Here is a 21,931-nt window from a genome sequence, read left to right as displayed (position 1 = left end):
AGCTGGGCCCTGGAGCTGCAGTAACAGGACCTCAGCCAAGTTCAGAAATAAAGCATTTACTACATGAAGAGGAACAGGTGGGGGCGGCTAGCCGGTTCCCGCCTCAGGAGGGAGCCTTGGGTGGGTAGGTCCACCCCACCTCCCCCAGGGTCTCGTGCAAACCTGCAGCCAAGGAAAGGGGCAGATGCACAGGAGCCGGCCCGGGCCCAGCTCGGGGTGAAGGTGGGTCTTGAGGTTGGGGGGCAGGGGGCTCCCCCCCTCTGCCCTTTCCCAACTTAAATAGGCATAAATAAAAAAGCGTCCAGACTCTCAGGCCACCAGGGGCTGCCCCGCCCAGCCCCCTTCCCGCAGCCTAACACTAGTGCCGGTCGGCGGCCGGCCGGGAAGAGGCCAGCCCGGGAAGGCGGCCAGCTCCCAGGCCGCGGAGGTAGTTGGAGTCAGTGTCCAGGGCGGCCGGACCTCACAGCACAATCCACGTGTACCGCTCGCTGTCGGCCAGAACCTTCAGGGAGCAACCTGCAGGAAGAGCAGAGGCAGCTGTGAGCCTTAGGCAGTGCCCTGGTCAGGGCCGCACCTGCCTACGAGCGCCCTTAAGCTAGGCCCAGGCGGCCGCCCTCCCCTGGCCCTGATTCCACGAGGTCCACTGGAGTGTCCAGCTGCACATTCATTCAGCAGGTGCCTCTGCGGGCAGGTGACCCGGCCAGCAAGCACATCAGGTCCCGAGCCCCACCTTTGTGCAGAGCCTCATTGGTCATCCTGTTGACATAGCGGCCACTGCTCTCAGGCACCAGCCACTTCATGACCATGTCCACGCAGCTCTTTCGGTAGGAGCTCCAGACACTGCCGCTGAGGGGGGAGGGGGTGAGTGGCGCTTGGGACCCTAGCTGTCACCCCCTCCCCCTCCCCACCAGCTCCACCTCACCTGGTCTGCCCTTTGACCTCAGTGAGGTCACCCACACTGACGGTCTCAAAGATGCCCGTATTGAGGTCCCATGCCACCTTGAGGCTGGTGTGATAAGTCTTTGGTCTGTAGCGGGGTGGGGGAAAGAGAGAGGACAGGGAGGTGGAGGCAGGGCAGGGAGGCGGAGACAGGACCAGGAGGCGGAGACAGAGGACCAGGAGGCGGAGACAGAGGACCAGGAGGCAGAGACAGAGGACGGGGAGGCGGAGTCTGAGGACAGGGAGGAGGAGTCAGAGGACGAGGAGGCGGAGACAGGGGATGGGGAGGCGGGACCAGGCGGGCCATGGGTCCCTACACTGCGCCTGTCTTTAGGTCACATGGGCAATCTAGGTTCTGGCCTGCTGAGTGGTCTCCCCACATGCCCTGCCCTGGAGAAGGGCTGGGCAGGGCTCCTCCACCCACTCACCGGAGCTGGCCCTCCTCACTGGGGGAGGGGAAGGCCAGGAGCAGCAGGCCGATGTTGATGAGGACCTGGCTGGTTTCGGGGCAGACCTGGAAAGCGGAGGGGACGCTATTCATGGTCACCCCTCAGAGCAGGAGAGGCTTGGGCCCACCCTGCCCCACGCCTGGACCCACCTCCAGAATGACTATGTCATAGTCACTGAAAGAGCAGAATTGGTGGCCCCAGGTGGCATCATGGCGAATGACCTCGTTGATGACGTACTCGAAGTCCAATGTGAGCTGCTCCACTGTCAGATACTGGCCCTGGGGGCAGTGGGTGGAAAGCAGGGGCATGATGGTACCAACTGCCACCCACCAACTCCTGGGCCCCCTGTGGCCTGCCCACTGCCCAGCCCCCACCTGGACAGCGGTCCGCTCCCGCATAGGCCGTAGGTTGCGGCCCCGGAGATCGGTCACCACGAAGGGCAAGGAGATCTTGTCATCCTCGAACTCTGGGGAGGCAGGAAGTGGGGTTAAGGGTGCTGGGACGCCCGAGGGTCCTCCCCAGCCCGCACCTCGGTGGGTGGCCCCGCTCACCGTCCTCGGGCTCGGCGCCTTCTCCGGACTCCAGCACGTAGTACAGCTTGGTGTAGTTGACGTAGCCGGGCTCGGGGGCGGGGGCCTCCACGGCTGGGGGGCTGTCCCTAGGCACTGCCTCCCCACTTGGGACTGGGGGATCGGAGGCTGGGCGGCAGCGGCTGGCGGAGGGCCCTGGGCAGGGGGGCGGCCGCGTTTCCTCAGAGGTCCCCCCCTTGGCCTCTTTGGCCCTGCGGAAGATGTCAGCCACAAACTCCTTGGCTTTGGCGATGGCAGGCGAGGGCTCAGGGGCCCCGGAGGGCCGGGTGGGGGCCGTCTCAGGGCTGAGGCTGGGGAGGGCGGGGGACACCTCTGGGCTCCGGGGCCCAGGGTGGGTGGGCGGGCCCAGGGGGGAGGCGGTGTGATCATACAGGATCTGGCAGAAGCTGCTGTCGCCTGTAAGGAGAGGGAGGGAGGTAGGGGGTCAGGACAGGAGCTCAAGCGCAGGACACTCCTAACGTGACCCCGAGGGCTTCTCAGAAATGCACCTCAGGGAGACTCTCCTGAACCAGCTCATGCCGAGGGGTCTGAAGCACCAGGTCGGGCACACAGCGCAGGCGGCCTCCTTCAGACCCTGCCCTCCCTGCTCCCCTGTGCCATGCCAAGAAGACACAGGTGACCAAGACTCACAGAGCCCAGTCCTTGGGAGACCAGAGTCCACAGTGGGGATGGACAAAGCCACACAATAAAGTCAGCTATCTAGAAAGAGGAGTGCAGGCACACACTGGCCCCTCCAGGCCTCTGTAGCCACTGGTCCAGAGCCAGGCTCCCGAGGAGCAGGGTGCCCAGCCAGTGTGCCAGCCTGCCCCCCACAGTGCCATGGCGGGGCCTGCACAGGGCCTCCTGGGAACCCCCAGAGCCACCTGGGAGAGGGGGCCGTGTCCCCAGAGGGAGGCTCCGAGAGGAGCGTGTCCCAGGCCACACAGTGAGACAACCCAGGTGGGTCCTGTCCACCACAGCCTGGCACGTCCCGGAGTGAAAGCTGGAAACGGCTGAGCAAAGAGTGCCCGGGAGCAGGCTTCCCAGTGAGTGTGGCACTCGTGAGTGGCCCTGCCCTGGGCTGGCAGAGATCAGGACCCACAGCCAAGAGGGCAGAGAGCCCCCCCAGGGCTCACAGCCAACAGCTGGGCCTCAGCGAGCGGCAGGGCCTCACCCACGCTGCCTGGGAGATCCCTGGGTGCCCGGGACTCGAGTGCCCCTTCCTGGCAGTGGACTTAGTCACCACATCTGATCCTGCCTCCCCCGCCCCCAGAACCCCCATTCTATTGGGGATTTACAATGGTGTGAGTGTAGTTGACTGAGCTCTTCCAAAGTTAAGACGTATTTTTGGTTGACACCAGGTGGTTAGGGTCAGGCTTCTACCTCGGCCCATGGCCCTGACATGCTCTGCGGATGGACACGGGGCGCCCATGGTGCCCCTCGGGATGCCCCTCACACGCTGGTGAGCATCTCCCAGAGGAAGTGACCTGGGCATGGGGCAGAGCTGCTGGGTCAGTCCATTGCCACAAGGCCCCCAGGACGCCACTGCCAGCCAGTGGCTTCCTCTCACTTCACCAGTGTCACTCTATCAGAGGACATGTTCAGACTTTTCACTGCGATTTCTCTGCTACCCAGAGGTAAGAGGACTGTCCACCAACCACGCCCTGACAGTCATGTGGGGTGCCTGGTCAGTGGACCACGCACACCACACAGCGCAGAGCCTGGGTGTGCGGCCACCACACCCCCGGGTTTGTTGAGCGGATACTATAACATCCACGTGGCATGAAATCGCCCTACAGCACACTGCCCAGAATGTGCCCCGTCAAGTGACAGGTCACTGTATTTTGTCAACATCTTTTTTAGCAGTGCTGGGGATGGACCCAGTGCCCTGTATGATGAGACAGTGCTGAACGACACCCTGAGCCCTCGGCACTGCCCACACAGTAGCTGCCAGACAGATCTGGCTGCTGAAATGTAAAATGGCAAAAATTAAATAAAACTAGAATATCAGGGGCTGGGGTTGTGTTTCAGCGCTAGAGCACTTGCCCAGCACACAGGAGGCCCTGGGTTCCATCCTCAGCACCATAAAAATAACTAAATAAAATAAAGCTATTAAAAAAAAAACCCTCAGTTACAAAAAGTTACTGGAGATGACCACAGTGGACAACGTAGCCACAGTACACCCTAGCCCAACAGAAAATTCTAGTCAATAGTGCTTTGGGGAGGATGGGCTTGGATCTGAGCATTCCTGCTTCCTGGCGGTGACCTCACAGGAAATACGTCACGTCTCTGAACCTCGGTCTCCTCATCGCACCCTGGGGCAGGAATGAGACCAGCCTCGGGTGCTGCTGGGCAGAGTGAGCAGAAATCATCCCAGGGCCTAGGTGTGCCCATCGCTAGGCTCTCGGGACCTACCTGCAGAGTGGACGGAGACGGCACAGGCCACCAGGGAGTAGCTGGTGTTGAGCAGCACCACCTGGTCCTTCTTGAGCTGGAAGGCGGGCTGGAAGGTGGGGAAGGGGTAGACCACCTGGTACTTGGTGTGCAGCATGAAGCCGTGCCGCAGGCACTGCGCGCTCGGGTCACCTGCAGTGACACAGGCCTGGCAGGTCACTAGAGGCCCGGGAAGCTGGGAGGGCGACCTGACAGACCCCGGGACCCCCTGCCCCACCTGGGTGGGCCCGGCTGGCGTCCTGACAGGCAGCGCAGCGGCCCCGAGGCGGCACAGCCACGGTGCTGATGTAGATGTCGCGGTGGTTCTCGTCGCTCATCATCATCATGTTCATGAGCATGCCGTTGGCAGAGCGCGTGCTGGGGACCAACACCTGCTCAGCCCCGGCCAAGACCTCCCCCACCGTGGCCTCCCCAGTCCTTCCCGAATCTCACTTGAAGCCAAAGACGATGACCTTGGAAGCATCGCTGGGCCACTCGCACACAGTTAGGTACAAGTCGCTGTAGATCTCCTCATCCTGGAAGAGTCGCACCTGCCGGACCTGAGTGGCATGTTCAGGATCAGAGGGGGACACAAGGGGCCTGGGCCAGGGTCACGCGCTGCTGGGCTAGAATGAGGGTCAGGGATGAGCTGGCAGGAGTTCCCAAACAGCCCTGGCCTGTGTCCCCCAGGCTTCCCTGAGGACAGCCTGGGACATCTCCCTGTCCACTTTGGGGCAAACAGGGAGGCCAGGCCCAGGGCAGAACGCAGCCGATAGGAGGCCTCCCTGGTGAAGGCCCGGCTAGACACACTGGTTCCAAGTCCCAGTCCCCTGGGTGAAGCTCACATGCCGACGGAGGCAGGGGCACCCACCTGGCGCGGGAGAGTCACGCCACATAACAGCCTGTGCGGTCCTAGTAAGCTACCTCCTCCTACCTGGTGGCTTTACATGCTGAGCCGAGCACAGTGAACTGCCACCACCCACCCAACTCCGAACGGCAACTTCACAGGGTTCAAGCCGACACACGGCAGTTTCACACACAAGGGCTCTGAGGCTCGGAGGGTGCGTGACCTGCCCAGGTCATGCTCCTTGAAGGGCCAGCCTGGTGCTGGAGCCTGGTGGAGGGGCCTGGCCCTACCAGCTTGAGCTTGCTGTGGACGTTGAACTCCCACCAGTACAGGTGGTAGATGTAGAAGGAGAAGTCGTCGTCCCCACTGCTGCTGGTGTACGAGAGGACATAGCGGCCACACTTGGAAAAGCCCAAGAAAATGTGTCTGTGGAGGCAGAGGGAACATGGCGCCAGGTCAGGGAGCGCCCACTTCCCCTGCCCCGCTGCCTGGCTGCCTCCCGGTCCAGCCCCAGTCTCACCCTGCATAGAGAAAATCCTCATCCACAATGTTCTTGAGGGATACACAGACCCTGGGTGGCAGCTTCCGGAAAAGGCGAGGGGAGAGCTGCCCGCTGATCTGGGGAAGGGACAGCCAGAGCTCTTCAGCCACCATCCTCTTGTAGCCCCCCCGCCCCCCCATCAAGGCACAGAAGCAAAGCAGCATCTGCAGGGGCCATCCCAGTCCACCCAGCCCCACTCCCCATCCTCTGTAACAGTCAAGGGTGGCCAAGCTCTGGAAGGTGGGGACAGAAAGGAGACACCGAGACCAGGTAGATTTCACCTGCACCTCTCTCCTCACCACAGACCTACGCACCTCCCGGCCTCCAGGTCCTTCCTGCCCAAATCCAGTATCACTTCCCGAAGGAAGTTCCTCCAGTCACCCTGGCCCACACTGGGCCACCTGGCTCCCTTCCTGAAAGCTGCCCAGGGGACACACAGGGTTCAAGCCGACACAGTGCAGTTTCACATGCAAGGGTTCTGGGGCTCGGAGAGGTACGCCAGGTCATGCTGTCTGAAGGGCCATCCTGGTGCTAGAGCCACGGTGAAGGAGGGTGTATCCTCTACCAAGGAGGCTGGGATGAGGGCCATGCCCTCACTTGTCCCCAACCCACCAGCTTATGAAGGGATCTCTCAGGACAGTCCTAGCCTACATTGGGACCCAATCGCGCACCTGGAAGGGTAAGTCTATCGGAGAACACAATCACTGCCTAATGTCCCCTTCTCAATCAACACTTCCCACCAACCCCTGCATCCTAAAAACATCACCACGGAGGGAACTTGACAGGACTGACAGCCACCAGCTGGCCAATGGGGGACTCCGAGCACCCTCAGTCTTGCCACCCAGGGGGATGCGGGGAGACACAGCCTCACTTTCAAAAGATTCTGATCTGATGGGAGACAGCTCTATCTGCAGAGCCCCCCGACGGCCCTCAAGGAGATCTCAGTCTGATGGAGGCCCAGACCGATAGGAAAGGCACCATCCCTGCCCAGGGAGCTTCCAGGCTCAGGGTGGAGCCATGGCCCTGCCCAGGGAGCTCCCAGGCTGAAGACGGAGACTGTCCCTGCTCAAGGCGCTCCCAGTCAAAAGGGGGAGACACAGCCCTGCCCTCACAAGGCTCGCCGCTTCACGGAGAAGGTTGCAGTCCCTGTCCAAGCAGTTTCCTCCAGCTGCTGTCCACCTGACAGGAGATTCACATTTCTGCGCTCCCAGAACGCCCAACCTGAGGGGGTAATACGCCCAGCCCTGGGAGTTCCCAGCCTGATGGGGCACAGAGTCGCGATCAAGGAGCTCCCTCTCAGCCGTCAGGGACCTGGCCCTATCCATGAAGCTCCGTCCCATTCAATGAGGGAGGCCCACCTAGGTACCGAAACTCCCAGCTCAGGGATGGTCAGAGCTGGGCAGAGGAACACCAGGAGGAGGGCGCCCAAAGCCGGTGGCAGGGCTCTGCCAGGGGGGCGGGAAAGCTCCTCTACGGAGTGGCCAGGGGAGCAGGGCTTCGGAAGTGGGTCTAAGCCTGGACTATCCCCTGCCTCTGGACTCCTCCAGAGGCCTCTAGGGTGCCCTCGCTTCAAGCCCCCTCCCCAAGGATCGCCCCCAGCCCCCTCCATCCAAGACCTAGTGCAGTGATCCGCCCCAGCCGCCTCCGTCGGAACCCCCACCGCAGCCCCCTCCATCCAAGACCCGGCGCCCCGCCCCCCCTCCCCTAAGACCCCTCCCCGGGGCCCCGCCCCCAACCCCTCACCCCGCGAACGCCCTCCCTCCTCCCCTCCGCCTTCCTCGTCCCTCCTCCACACCCTCCGGCGCACTCCTCAGGTTCCAGGCCTCACCTTCACCCGCTCCAACTGCTTGAGGACGTGCTCCCGCCGCCGCCCCGCTGCCCGCTTTCCTCCGGCTCCCCCGGGGCCGCCGCCGCCGCTCCCGGCCCCGCTGTTCCGCTCCGATTTCGAGCTGGGCGCCATTTTCACCCCCTCCCTCCACTTCCGGAGCAACCGGCCCCTTCGCCCCACCCCCGCCGCCTCCTCATTGGCCCTCTCTCCGGACAGCAGCCCGCCGGTTGGGTGAAAGCCCGCATTCGAGGCCTCTTCCCGCTATGCCTGTCCATCAAAGTCGTCTCGGCTCATGATTGGTAGATGTGATAACAGCCCCCGCTACCCGTCGCCTTTTTCCCGCCCTCCCTCAAGGACAAACCAATCATAGGCCTGCTCTGCTCTCCTCCCCCAGAAAACTTTAACCCGATAGGTGAAAATTTCTGTCCGTTTCGGCATCGTCACGCCCCCTGTGGCTGATGGGTTTCCATGGAGACCGCAGGCGGTCCAGGTCTGTAGGCGAAGCGAAGGGAAACTGGTTCTGAAGGGCCAGAATCCCCGGCCCAGGTCTGTGCTGCTTCCCCAGTTGGGGTGGGTAGAGACTGACCAGCATCACCGAGCGGTTAAGCAAGGGGGTTTAAAAAAAAAAGATGGCATTCCATTAAAGCACCTTTTAGATGAGCGGGCTGGTGGGATGATGATGATGATGGTGGTAATGATACATAGCATCAATCAGGTTTTACAAGGGCCAGACATGGTTCTGAGTTCATAAGGATTCTGTGAGGTAGCCCTCTTTTATGCCTATTATACCGATGATGGTAAAAATATTTTTTTGTCTGCTTCATGCATCATCTTCGTGTGAATTAGCTCATTTAATCTTTGCAACAGTCTTGGAAATAGATCCCTTATCTTTATTTTACACATGAAACTGAAGCTTAAAGTGTAGCTCTCCTGAATACCCGGCACGTATATAGATGCCAGCTGTTATTACAGTTAGAGAGGAAGCGAATGGATCGCTCTCCCTTTTCTTCCAGTCTAGCCCATTCATTTATTCAATAAGTATTTATTGAGCATGTACAATATGCTAAGAAGCTGGGAATATAATGAGGAAGACAGATGATAAACAAGGAAATAAATATTTGTTATTGAATTCCAGGTAGGTGAGAAAGAGCAGAGGGAAGTGGGATATTTGGAAAGGGCAGTTGGAAAGGAGCCCTGTGAAGGTGAGGATGAATATTTAAGCAAAGACAGTTTGGGGGGAGGGGTGAAGATGGTGTGATTGAGAGACCGCAGTGAAACCACAGTAGTGCCACTTAACCACAGGGACCAGATCTGAGAAATTTGTCATTAGGTGATTTCATCTTTGTGCAAAGGCCATAGAGTGTACTTACAACCTAAGTTCCCAGGATAATCTTTTGGAACCACTGTGAGATGGACAGGTCCGTCTTTGGTTGAATTGTTAGGTGCTTCATGGTTTTACTTGGGTCAGGGCAGGAATGAGAAAGGAGGCTGCGGATGTTGCTCAGAGGTCGAGGGCATGCTCAGCATGGCAGGCCCTGGTTTCCCTCCCCAACAGCAGAAGAAGCAGAAAGTCTCAAAAATATAAAGAAAGAAAGCAAGATCTGGGCACAGTGACACAAGCCTGTATGTGGGGAGCCACATTGAGAGACCACGCCTTCCAGTCCTGATGCACCACGGGGATCTGAAAGATCACTGTAGCCTGGCGTGGCAGTGCCGTGACTCGTGACTTGGTCTCCTCCCCACTCGGATAGAGAGGCCAGTCTTCTGAGCAGGCATACCTCTGGGCTTGAGCTACACTCACCTGTTCTTTATAATCCTACCCCTTAGCCCTGTTTGGGATAGAAGGTTCCATGGAAACTCCCTTTGTGTGTCCCCTTCTCTTGCTCTGCCTTTGGGTGTGGCCTTCCTAGATGTCAGTCAACCTGCTGACAGCAGACATCACGAAGCTAGCCTCAATCCCCCCAAAACCTGACCCCTTGCCTCATTTGAAGGGCTTATCCCCAATAAAAGGGTTCAGCACATTCTCTCTCTCTCTCTCTCTCTCTCTCTCTCTCTCTCTCTCTCTCTCTTTCTTTCCACGGACCCCTAAGGTCACAGGAGCCATCACAAGACCCAAAGAAAAAGATATCTCTGTCTCTTGCGTGGTTATTTCGCACAGCCCAGTTCATCTGGAGCGACCCTGAGTGTTTTAGTTGTGGAATGCGACACCTGTAATCCCAGCTACTCAGGAAACTGATGCAGGAGGCTCACAAGTTTGAGGCCAGCCTGGATCATTTAGTGGGATGCTGTCTCCCAACAAAATAAAAAGGGCTGCGTATGGATATAGCTCGGGGTCGCACGTGTAGCTAGCCATGTGAAGGCCCTGGGTTAAGGCTCCAGTACTGGGGGATAGGTGAAGCTCTAGAGCCAGGGAGGGTAGGTGGCTGTAGGCTTGTAAGGCCTTTAGATTTTCCTCTTGAGCATAAAGGGAAGCCTCATGGAGGGTTCAGTGGAAGATGATGAAAACCGATATGAGACTGAAAAGATCATTGTGGTCCAAGAACTTAAAATAAATACCCATGAGTTTATACGGATATAGATACTTTTTTTTTTTTTTCCAGTGCTGGAGATTGAATCCAGGGCCTTATGCATGAGAGGCAAGCACGCTACTGGCTGAGCTATGTCCCCAGCCCCCTGATATAAATACTTGATTGAATAAATAAATAGAGGGAGGAAGGACCAATTTTTAACTTTTTTTTAAATACCTTTATTTTATTTATTGATCTTTATGTGGTGCTGAAGATCGAACCCAGGGCCTCACACGTGCTAGGTGAGCGCTCTGTCACTGAGCCACAACTTCAGCCCCAGGAGACCAATCTTAAAGAAGATGTGCAGTTAGTAAATTGACCCGGAATGAGGAAAATAGAGAGCCATTATGACAGCTTGGCACAGTGTGCGCACGTGCATTCCCAGTGACTCCAGCAGTTTGGGGCCAGCCTGTGGGACACAGCAAGACTCTGTCTCGAAAAATTTAAAAAAGAGGGTTGGGCTGCGGCTGGGCTCAGCAGCAGAGCACTTGCCTAGCATGCGTGAGGCCCTGGGTTCCATCTTCAGCATCACATAAAAATAAACAAAATAAAGGCATTCTGTCCATCTACAACTACCAAATTTCTTTTTTTTTTTTTTTTAATTTAAAAATGAAAGAAAGGAAGAGAGGGAGGGAGGGGAAAAAAAGGAAATGAAAGAAAATCATCATTAGATAAATACTACAGTAATAATTTTAGCAGGCAAGACCCAGTCACGTGGGGCCGGGGTTGTGGCTCAGCGGTAGTGTTTGCCCAGCATGCATGATGCACTGGATTCGATCCCTGGAACCACACAAAAATAAAATAAAGCTGGGCTGGGAATGTGGCTCAAGCGGTAGCGCGCTCGCCTGGCATGCGTGCAGCCCGGGTTCGATCCTCAGCACCACATACCAACAAAGATGTTGTGTCCGCCGAGAACTAAAAAAAAAAGTAAATATTAAAATTCTCTCTCTCTCTTTCTCTCTCTCTCTCATCTCTCTCTCTCTAAAAAAATTAAAAAATAAAAAATAAAATAAAATAAAGGTATTGTGTCCATCTACAACTAAAAAGATATTTTTAAAAAAGACCCAGTCATAGGTGCAAAAAATTAGCAGACGAAACTTTAAGGAAAAACAGCACTTTGCCTACCCTCTCATAGCACCTCTTTCAAAATATTAATTAACATATGTCCACCAATCCTTGTGTGTGTGTGTGTGTGTGTGTGTGTGTGTGTGTGGTGCTGAGGATCGAACCCAGGGCTTATGTACATGCAAGGCAAGTACTCTACCAACTGAGCTATGTCCCCAGCCCCCACCAATTCTTTATGAGTTCTCAGTTTGTCCCCTTGTGTATAGACTAGATTTAGTCACCTGCATCTGAGGAATAACACGTAGAAGGGGGGAAAGTAGCTGGGTAGTGGGGAAGCCTGGCAGACGCACCTTAATCAAATGGTCAAGGTCAAGAACAACAGTGTCACGTTGGTGTCATGGACTCCCAATAACATCACATGAAGGGGACTTTCTTTTCACTTCTTTCCTTCTCTTTCTTCCTCTCCTTCCCCCCTTTCTTTGTCTTTCTGGAGAGACAAGGTCTCTCTAAGTTTGCTCAGGCTGTCCCCAAACCCCTGGGCTCAAGTGATCCTCCTACCTCGGCCTCTCAAGTCACTGGGACTGTAGGCAGGCGCCGCTGTGCCAGCCTAGGAGGACACTGTACCCGTCTGATCGTGTCTCCGAAATCTACAACATCAATGCCACCACGAGAAAACATGAGATGTTCGCCCCAAACTGAGGGACATTCTATAAAATGCACAAGCAGTAACTTCCAAGGCGTGAAGGGCATAAGAAATTTTTAAAAAGAGCTAGACACCATCACCCCATGAAGGACACTAAGGACACGTGATGACGACATGGTGTTCTGGATGGAATTCTTGACCAGAAGAAAAGACCGCCAGAGGGAAATTTGGTGACATCCAGGGTCAGCCTGTAGTTTAGTGAAGAGGGTTACACCAACACTTGTTCATCTCCTCGTTGTCACGAAGGTGCCCTGGTCATGCTGTATGTTCACAAGTGGAGAGATCGGGTCGCTATGCGGGCAGCTTGGCATGACCACAGCCAGCTTGAGCTGCAGCCGCCAGGATGCCCCAGAGTAACCCAAGGTGGTGTTTCCTGCAGAGTTTCCTGGGAAATTCCAACAGACCGAGCCATCAGTGTGGTGTGCGCAGCTGGACAGCTGGACCTGGCTCCAGGGACACCCTGGACTCTCTAATATCAGCTTAAGATAAGCCAGGGTCACGCCAGCCAGGAGGAAGTCACTTTCGTCCTAGCCCATAAACATGCCCCTCTTCCTGATCCAAATTTCAGGGAGCCAACGGGTCTTGCTCCCCCATGCTTCTGTCGGGTCGTGCTCAGCAAAAGGCACCGTCCTGGATCTGTCTGTCCCCTCCTCTGGTCTCACAGCCCCCTGGGGCAGGTCCTCATGCACTAGGACTGGGCTGTTCTGGAACAGCAAAGAGTTTACCAGAATTCTGCTCTGGCTTGGCAAATATTCTGTACATCGAAAATGATTTCAAAATAAACAGGTTTCAAGAGTGGCAGAGATCTGGGCAGAGTGGCACAAACCGGTAATCCCAGTGACTCAGGAGGCTGAGGCAGGAGGATTACAAGTTCAAGGCCAGCCTGGGTGACTTAGAGAGACCCTGTCTCAAAAAAGGGGGGGGGCAGGTGGCACTAGGGATGTCCACAGGGGTCAAGTGCTTGCTTGGCATGGGGGAGACCCCAGGTTCCACCCATCACTTCAAGAAAGAAATGGCAAAGGTGACTTTAGCAACTGGGTGAAATATTTAGCAAAATGATGGTGCCATTTTCAGACCAAGGGAGACTAGGGAGAAGCCAGTTTGGGCCAAGGCTGTTGGAGTTGTATGTGGAAAAAATAAAAATATTTTTCTCTATATACTCACATCGCTGTCAGTACTTTAATACTAATTTTAAATGTGGTGGGGGGGATGAGGTGGTTCTCACATACTGAATTAGTAGTCTATTTTACAATACTATAAGGAAATGTCTGAGGCTTGGTAGCTTTATGAAGAAAAAGGCTTATTTATTAAGCTCACAGTTCTAGAGATTCAAGGACCCGCAGCTGGCAGTGGCCTTCTCGTTGGTAGAGTCTCTGGGCCGTGCTGGACATCACACAGCGTGTGTATGTATGTTCTAGTATCTCTGTTCTTATGAGGCCACCAGAGTCAATCATGGTGGTTCCAGTCTAATGAGCAAATGTAGTCCTAATCTCCTCCTAAGACCCAGCTCTAAACACCATAGTCAGATTAAGTTACTGCCCTTTTAACACCTCACAGTGGGGATTAAATTTCAACACATGGGGCCTTGGGGCACACTCAAACCACAGGCAAACATAGCACAGACCAAGTAATTCTTTGATTCTCTGGACTTAATCCTGATATCATCCACCCGGAGACAGCATTAGATCCCACAGGTGGAGGGCTCAGCCCCAGGAGGCTGCCCCCATCTCAGATGCTAATTGCCAGAATCCTTTGATACCTGTGCTTCTGACCAACCAGCCCATCCTAGTAAGTAAAACCCTTTTCTGAGGTCCCCACAGCCCCTTCCTCTGGAAAGGGCTTTTCTTACTATGATGAGTTTATTATGAGGATACAGCCCAGAAACCATCAGATGGAAGACATGCGTATGGCAAGTGCCAGGGTCTGTATGTGTTCCCCAAAGTTCATACGTTGGAAACTTAACCCCAGAACAACAATGTTGGGAGATGGGACTGTTAAGAGGTGATGAGCTCGTAAGGGCTCTGCCCTCGTGAGCGAGTAAATGTTGGTCAGCTTTTCAACACTGCAACCAAAAGACACAACAAGAAAACTTGGAAGAGGAAGATTCATTTTAGCTCATGGCAGCTGGGGAGGAGAGAGGGAAGGAGAGAGGGAGAGAGAAGGTAGGGAGACACACCAGAAAATAAATCCTTCCAGGGAAAGCCCCCCCCCAACTTGCTCCAACTAGGTCCTTCGGCTCTCAGTGAATGAATCCGGTCTGTCCAGCAGATCACGCTGCGGATGAGGTCGGAGCCTCGAGGGCTAAGCACTGCCTCAAAGCCTCACCTCTGGACCCTCATGGTCAACTTTTCATGCTGAAAGGGATCGTTCCAGATCCCAACCGTCACTGTTCCTGACGAGGAGAGCGGGTTCTAATAAAGGATGATTTTGACCTTTCCTTCTCTCTCTTCCCCTCTACCCCGCCCTCTCCTCCCCTCCCTCTTTCCCATGGCATGAATTCTGCCGTGACATGACATGACAAGGAGGTCCTCACAGGAGGTCTTTCTCCATCTTGGACTTCCCAGCACTCCAGCGGGTCCTTATCAGCCACCCAGTCTCAGGAATTCCGTTATAACAGCAAAAATTTTTAAAAAATGGATGAAAACAGCAAGGCGTGGGGGAAGGGGTACTCCCACGCCTCCTGGGGGCACCTTCCCAGCCCCTCTATAGACGTCATCTCCCAATTCTGTCCCCTTGGGGTTGGTGGAGACTTCATTGCAGGGCGTGATTGATTCAATTGTTGGCCCTCGGGGACCAAATGGATTTCAGCCCTTCTTCTTTCTACCGAGGTTGGGGGCAGAACTGACCAGGTTCTGTGGTCTGACCCCATGTTTGGCTTTCCTGGCAACGAGTCCCCTACCCTGAGGTTGTCCAGGAGCCCCCAGCCATCAGTCATCTTCTAAAGGAACTTACCACTTCAAAGATTCCACGGGTTTCAGGTGCCGTGTTCCAGGAAACTCAGGGAGGAGCCTCGGTTTCTTGTTCAACATCACAAGGTCTGTAGGAGATTCCCACTCCTCCTGCAGACCCTAGGTCCTTGGGGAACAAAGGCTTCCCCTGAGCACGTACAACCCAGGCCAGGTGACTTCCCAACACGACAGCCAAACTGCTCGTCCCTGGGCAGCCACAAGTCCTCTTGACCAGGGACCTCCTTACCTAGAATGAGGGATCCCCACAGGGGCTTCACAGGGGCCCCCTTCATCCCTTTCCAGAGCCCACCTCCACGCACCCAGTGGAAGAGACTTCCTATCACCTCATGGCTGGATAACAAACAGCCCCAAGTTTACTGTGGGGTAAATTTGTAAAGACTACACAAATACTCCTTGGGGTTAGGTCCAGATCAACCCATAATAAATTTAATATACTGCCAGTGGAAAATGCACTTTGTGTTAGGCAGCTTTCTGTTGCTGTGACAAAATACATGAGATAAATAGCTTAGAAGGAAAAAAGGTTTATGTTGGGTCATAGCTTCAGATGTTTCGGTCCATGGTCACTTGGCCCTGTATCTTGGGGCCTGTGGCAACCCAGTATGTCATGGGGGGGGGAACACGTGTCCAAGGAAGCTGCTCATTTTATGGTCAATGGAAAGCAAAAATAAAGGAAGGGGTCGGGGTCCCCATATGTCCTTCAAGGGCGTGAACCTGATGACCTAACTTCCTCCCATCAAGCCACCACCTCACAGTAGCACCACAGGTTGGCAGCCAAGGTCAACACGTGGGCCTCTGAAGGACACTGAGGCCCACACCATAGCACACTTAATTCGGCCGACCAGTGGCCCATCCCAGGTTAGCAGTCAGTACCCTGTAGAGTGGGCTGACGGGGAGCTGTGGTCACTGCCACCGCCCAGCGCTACCAGACAGGATTAAATCGCACATTGCTGGCCTAGGAAGAGCTCAGGATTCAGAGCTAAAGTAGATCTTCCTACTGAATGCCCCTCACTTTCACACCGGCACGAAGTACAAGAACCGTGCTTCACACCGTGGCAGGTTGAGTTACCTGGGGGTCTCCTCTCGCAGGAAGCCACGGAGCTCTAGGTGGGCCTTGGGGACTATCCGTGGCTCTCCCACGGCAAGAGATTCCCGATACACGTGACCTTTATCTCCACTCTGCCAGGAAGATCCCTCTCGGTGGCTCTGGAGATGGGCGTGACCTGTCGGACGGAGGACCCAGTTTAACCTTTTTTGGTGAAGAACGTCCTATGGAAGGTCCTTGATGTTTCCCAGTATAAATAAAGCCGGACCCCACTCCCACCCCCCGGGCAGGATGCGGGCGAGCGTCGAGGACCTCATGGAATCGCGTATCCCAATCACCCCTCGTGCTCCCAAGGTTGACCAGGCGCTGAGGGCTCTGTTGGTGGCTCTCACTCTGCATTTGTCACACAGTTACAGCCAGACACTAGCAGTGGCCGGAGTCACTCACCTGCCGGCTTTTGGCAGGGACTTCAGCTGGGGCTGAGTGGCCTCTCCAGCTCTCTTGGGCTTCCTGACAGCATGGCGACTCAGTCCCCGAGTGAGAACAAGAAGGAATCCATGTCACCTCGCAGGACCGCAGCTCAGACATGTGCCTTACAGTCAATCCCCTGCGGCTCCCTCTCACCCCTGTGACAGCTCTGTTCCTGTCTCTCATGGTTTAGTAAATCCTGCTCCTTCCAGTGTTGCAAAAAGGAAAAAGAAGAGGAAAGGAAGGAAGGAGGGAGGGAGGGAGGGAGGAAAGGAAGGGGAGTGGGGGAGGGGAGGGAGGAAGAAAGAAATCACATTTTATGTCCAGCAAACTCTATTGAGTGAATTAATCCCAAAGATCCAGGTGGAATGGAACCTGGGGACTTGCACAGGCCAGAGGGATACTCCACTGCTGAGCTGTACCCAGCCCACAGAATCTGCTCTCTCTCTCTCTCTCTCTCTCTCTCTCTCTCTCTCTCTCTCTCACCTGGGATTCAACTCAGGGGCACTCATCCACCGAGCCACATCCCCAGCCCTATTTTGTATTTTATTTAGAGACAGGGTCTCACGGAGGCTGGCTTTGAACCTGAGATCCTCCTGCCTCAGCCTCCCAAGGCACAGGGATCCCAGGTGTGTGCCACCGCGCCCGGCCACAGTCCACTTCTTGATGCGGAAATGGCAAGGCACAACGTAAAAGAACATAGGATGCGGGATATTGTTAGATATTGTTATAATATATTGGATATCACAGTCTGTCCCAGGCTTTACACAAACCATGAAAAACCCGTCTAAAACAAACAAAAAAAAAACGTTTCCGGTATCTTTGAAGACATGATTTTCTCCAAAGCCCCGGAAAGTGCTCACGTTCCTGAATTCCGTTCTGTCGTTTCCCTACGTTCCCATCTCCTACAATCTATCATTTACCTGCCTGTTCTGTGTTTTTGCATTAAGGGCTTCCGGAAAGCCACCCTCCTGGGACCTCCTGTCCCCACTGAACGGTCGGTACTCGGCTGTGGTCCGTCCACCCCGCACAGAGCCACAGTTCACCCCCCTTCACGACCACACAGGAAACGTGCAGTGCGGTGCTTACCTGCTGTCCCGTGGAAGGACAGGTGGAGACCCCATGCTTGAAGACTGTCACAGGGGCAGGGACAAAGATCAGTGGTAAAGCTCTGCAGAAGGAAGAGAGGGTGAGCGGGGAGAAAAGAGTAAGAAGGAGAGGCTGGAGGTTCTCATGATGAATGCTTCTAGAATATTCCACCTCCTGTCTCCCAGGGCATCCGAGCATGTTTGTCCTGGGCACGTTCACAAAATGGAAGGACTGGTAGGTGCCGGAGTGGTCACGCCTGTGTCCATGTCTGACACTGTGGGTTCCGCTGGCCACGTGGCCATCAGCACTCGACGCTGTCAGACCTCTCCGCACATGGTCTTCACCCGGCCGGACCCAGCGTCTCCACCGGGAGCTTCTCCTCAGAGACACACCGTCAGAGACAGCACACGAACACAGGGGGATGGCCGCGGAGGAGGAAGGCGCAGATGGATGCGGGATCTCGGAGCTCAGGCACCAGGGGTGGTCCCCGGGGTGGCACTACAGGGAGGTGGCGGAAGCTGTAAGTGGTGGGGAACGTAAGACTACGTGACAGCGACTCTGTCCTGTGTCATCAGAATGCATCAAGGGAAAAAGGAGAAGAGAGGTGGGACCTACGGGGAGGCTCTTAGGTCCTTGGGGTTGAGCCCTCAAAGGGCAGACGGGGACCCCAGCCCCTCTCTGCCTTTTGCTTCCTGGATGAGAGGATCAGTTATGTTTCCCACCTTGACGCACTGGCTGCCACGGCCCCCAACAGTGAGGCCAGTTAGTTCATTAATTAATTATGGACTGGAAGCTCCTAAATGGTGAGCCAAGACAGACCTTTTCTCTTTATAAGTTGATTATTTCAGGTGTTTTGTCATACTCACAGAAAGCTGACTAACATGCCAGAATCTGGGGAAAACGCATGGAAAGGATTCTTCCCTAGAGTCTCTGCAAGGACAGAACCAAATACCCTGATTTCAGATTTTTTGGACTCCAGAACCAAGAGAGAATAAATTTCTATGATTGCAAGCCAGGCAGTCTGTGGTGATTGCTGTGGCAGCCATGGGAAACGAACACAATGACTGTCTAAAGAGTCACTGTCGTGGAAGTCAAGCAAACTCTGAGAAAGTGTCATAAACTGGAGGAGACCAGGATGGAGGGAATGTGATGTCCTCAGTGAGATCCTCAACCAGAAAAAGGAACCCCAGCGGCAAACACAGAGACATTTTTTTAAAAAAATTTTTAAAGGTGTACACAGTGCCTTTATTTATTTATTTATTCTGATTTGTCAAATATGACAGAGGAATGCCTTATGATTCACATGACACACACAGAGCACAGCCTTTACGTACTTATTTTTATGTGGTGCTGAGGATCGCCCCAGGGCCTCACACGTGCTGGACGAGCGCTCTGCCTCTGAGCCCCAGCCCCAGCCCCGAAAATCAAAACACGCACAGCAGTTAATAGTATTATGTGGCATTTACTCCCTGGTTTTAATAACCGGACACCCCGTGTTTATGCTGGATGCAGAGTACCCACGAAGCCTCTGTATTATTTTTGCAAGTTTCTGTAAGTCTAAAATTATCTCAAAATTAAAAGTTCAAAAAAAATACACGTTGCCTCTTTCCTTCCTCCACACACCGTCATTAGGTCCCCGAACACGTTCTAATTTAGAAGGCAGCTGAGCTCCCCGTCAGGGTGGAGGCTCCGCCCCACGGTCCTCCTCTCTCCTCTTGCCCCTCCTGGTCCGCCATCCGGTGTGAGGGACCCGGGGGACCGGGCATGCTTCTCTGCACACCCTGGACTAGTGTCCGAGCTCCAGCCCCCGATCCTGTGGAGGCTCCATCCTGTGGGACGGTCACACCTGGGAGAGAGCAAGAGCCTGGCTCTGAACTGGGCCCGGTGGCTCACGCCTGTACTCCCAGCGCCCGGGGAGGCTGAGCCAGGAGGACCACAGGTTCGAGGCCAGCCTGGCAACCTAGCAAGACCCTCAGCAACAAAGAAATAAGTGAATAAATGGGATTTAGCTCAGTGGTAGACCATCTCTGGGCTCAACACGCAGTACAAAAACAAAAAGAAACCCGAACAGCTCCTCCTGTGGGATAAAAATGTGATCACTCCATCCAAAGCTTCACCTGATGAAGCCCCAACCCCTGGGGTCGGGCGCAGCCTGGGGTGGAGCACGTGTGAGGCCCTGGGCTCCATCTCCAGCCAAGACCCCAAGGTGAGGGTGCGCCGGAGGGGCAGCGACAGGCCACGGGCCTCCAAGAGGATGGCGGCTGCACCGGCCCCACCTTCCTGCAGGATGAATGTTTTTCTTGCAGGAACAGGTTAGAGGTGGCAGGAGTCTGGTCCCCTTGTTCCCTCTTCTACTCTCACGGTCCTATCCTTCTGCCTTCAGCCGTCGATTGGTTTCACGTGTGACCCTCACCAGAGCCTGAGCCGCGATGAAGCTGTGCAGTCTCAGATTTCCCGACTCCAGAACTGTGAGCTAAAATGGACCTTTTTTTCTTTATAAACCATCTGGTCTAAGTTATTCTGTTACAGCAACAGAAAATGAGCTTTGTCGGGGCACTTGGAACAGGAGTTGGAGGGAGCTCATGGGGCGTTCTACCATGTGAACATGGGACCATCTAGAAATCACGAAGCTAGGCCCTCGCTAGACAGAGAATGTACCTGGGATTAACCAGTTCTCCAAGGACCCCCAATTCCTTCCATTGGAGAATGGTAGTTAGAAATCAGGATCTGGGTGCGAGGGCTGCACATGGCCACTGGGACATCTCGACGGAGCACATTTCATTCAATATTTCTTGCTTATTTGGATTACAGCTTAAAACCTATAAGTCTTTAGATCTCTGGTATAAGGGTCTCTGTACTCGGATGCCGGGGCCAGGCCTGCCGCCCATACTGGCCTCCCAGGCCGTCCTTCTCCTGCTGGTGTGGTCCCCTGTGCTGAATCAGGTCACCACCGTCCCTGGGGAGCCTCTCTCTCTCTCTCTCTCTCTCTCTCTCTCATTTCTGTCCCTCTTTTTCAGGGACCACAGAGCACAACTGTATCACCGATGACCCTCCCCCTTGTTCTGAGCATGCGTCACATTCCAGAGGACACCCCTCGGCCCCCCGCAGTCAACAAGCACAGGTGCAGGTCACACAAGTGCGCGTGTGCGCGTTCAGACCACACTTGACTCACACGACACAAGCCATAGGCGGAAAACAGACTCGAGACGGGACGAGACAAGTCAATGGAACTAGAAATTAAATTTTCTACCGACACCAGAGACCACTGGCATCCCCCCCCTCCCCCCGCCACCGCCGTATGGGGGTTTGAACCCAGGGCCTGTGGATGCCAGCCAAGTGCTCTGTCACTCAGCCACATCCCCAGCCCGGAGACTGCAGGCTCTGAACACAAAAGGGCCTGATTCAGTCCTCTTGGTGTCCCAGCTGCCCATGCTGCCCTGCTCTGGGTCCTCCTGTTCGAAAAAATAGGCGCAGGCCAGGTGCAGGGGAGCACGCCTGTGATCCCAGTGACTGGGGAGGCTGAGGCAGGAGGATCGAAAGTTTGAGGCCAGCCACAGCAACTTGGTGAGGCCCTGTCTCTAGGTAAAAATCAAAAAGGGCTGGTGATGCAGCTTGGTGGTGCAGCCTCCCTGGGTTCCATGCTCACTACAGGAAAAAAAAGGAAAGAAAAAATCAGTAACGGAGTCTCGTCTTCACCCGGCACGTCGTGCCACAGCCTTCCCTTCCTCTACTCTGAGGCCCTGGGTTCGGGGCCTTCCCCCCCTTGGGTCGGCCATTCCTCGACAGCACTTCCAGAAACAGCCCAGCTCCTCCGTCCCAACCTGCTACGCCTGGGCCTTACTGAACCTGTTTTCCTGTCCCTCACTGTGTGAGGGATCCGTGTGAGTGATCCGGGTGGAGCCACAGCCTGGGATCCAGCTGTTCACAAGCCTGAGCTGCCTCCCAAGACACTGTCCCCAGACACAGTAAACCAGAGTGTGAGCGGCTCACTGGGGGGGGCCTGGCCGGGCACAGCACAAGGCGCACTATTTATGGACACGATACCATTTTTTTTTTTTAAAGAGAGGAGAGAGAGAGAGAGAGATTAATATTTATTTTTTAGTTCTCGGCGGACACAACATCTTTGTTGGTATGTGGTGCTGAGGATCGAACCCGGGCCGCACGCATGTTTGAGCCACATCCCCAGCCCGGGACGCGGTACCTGTGCTAGACAAGTGCTTCCCCCGCGGAGCCCAGCCCCAGCCCCAGGCCCTGGGTTTGATACTCACTGGGGGGCGGGACATATCCCAGCAGCTTGGGAGGCTGAGGCAGGAGGATTGCAAGTTCAGAGCCAGCCTCAGCAATTTAGTGAGGCCCTAAGCCCCTCAGTGAGACCCGTCTCTAAATGAAATACAAAACGGCTGGGATGGGGCCCTGTGGTTA

The 21,931-nt window shown here is 55.1% G+C and overlaps 1 protein-coding gene across 1 annotated transcript; it reads right to left on the bottom strand.

Annotated features, from left to right (window-relative positions):
• Positions 1-40: 40 nt before the first annotated feature.
• On the bottom strand, positions 41-7,777 carry Dcaf15 (DDB1 and CUL4 associated factor 15). Its single transcript, XM_078037204.1, has 13 exons — positions 7,607-7,777; positions 5,758-5,855; positions 5,528-5,663; positions 4,844-4,950; positions 4,629-4,768; positions 4,373-4,543; positions 1,940-2,374; positions 1,763-1,854; positions 1,538-1,666; positions 1,368-1,453; positions 923-1,027; positions 731-846; positions 41-516 (listed from the first exon to the last, which is right to left on the bottom strand). Exons 1-13 carry the CDS (start codon positions 7,736-7,738, stop codon positions 461-463), a joined length of 1,803 nt encoding a protein of 600 aa, XP_077893330.1. The 5' UTR covers positions 7,739-7,777; the 3' UTR covers positions 41-460.
• Between the last annotated feature and the right edge of the window lie 14,154 nt (positions 7,778-21,931).

Source organism: Ictidomys tridecemlineatus, chromosome 2 (assembly GCF_052094955.1).
Source record: "Ictidomys tridecemlineatus isolate mIctTri1 chromosome 2, mIctTri1.hap1, whole genome shotgun sequence".
Lineage (NCBI taxonomy): Eukaryota > Metazoa > Chordata > Mammalia > Rodentia > Sciuridae > Ictidomys > Ictidomys tridecemlineatus.
Note: the sequence above shows the minus strand (reverse complement) of the source record. Positions and strands in the feature narration are given on the sequence as shown.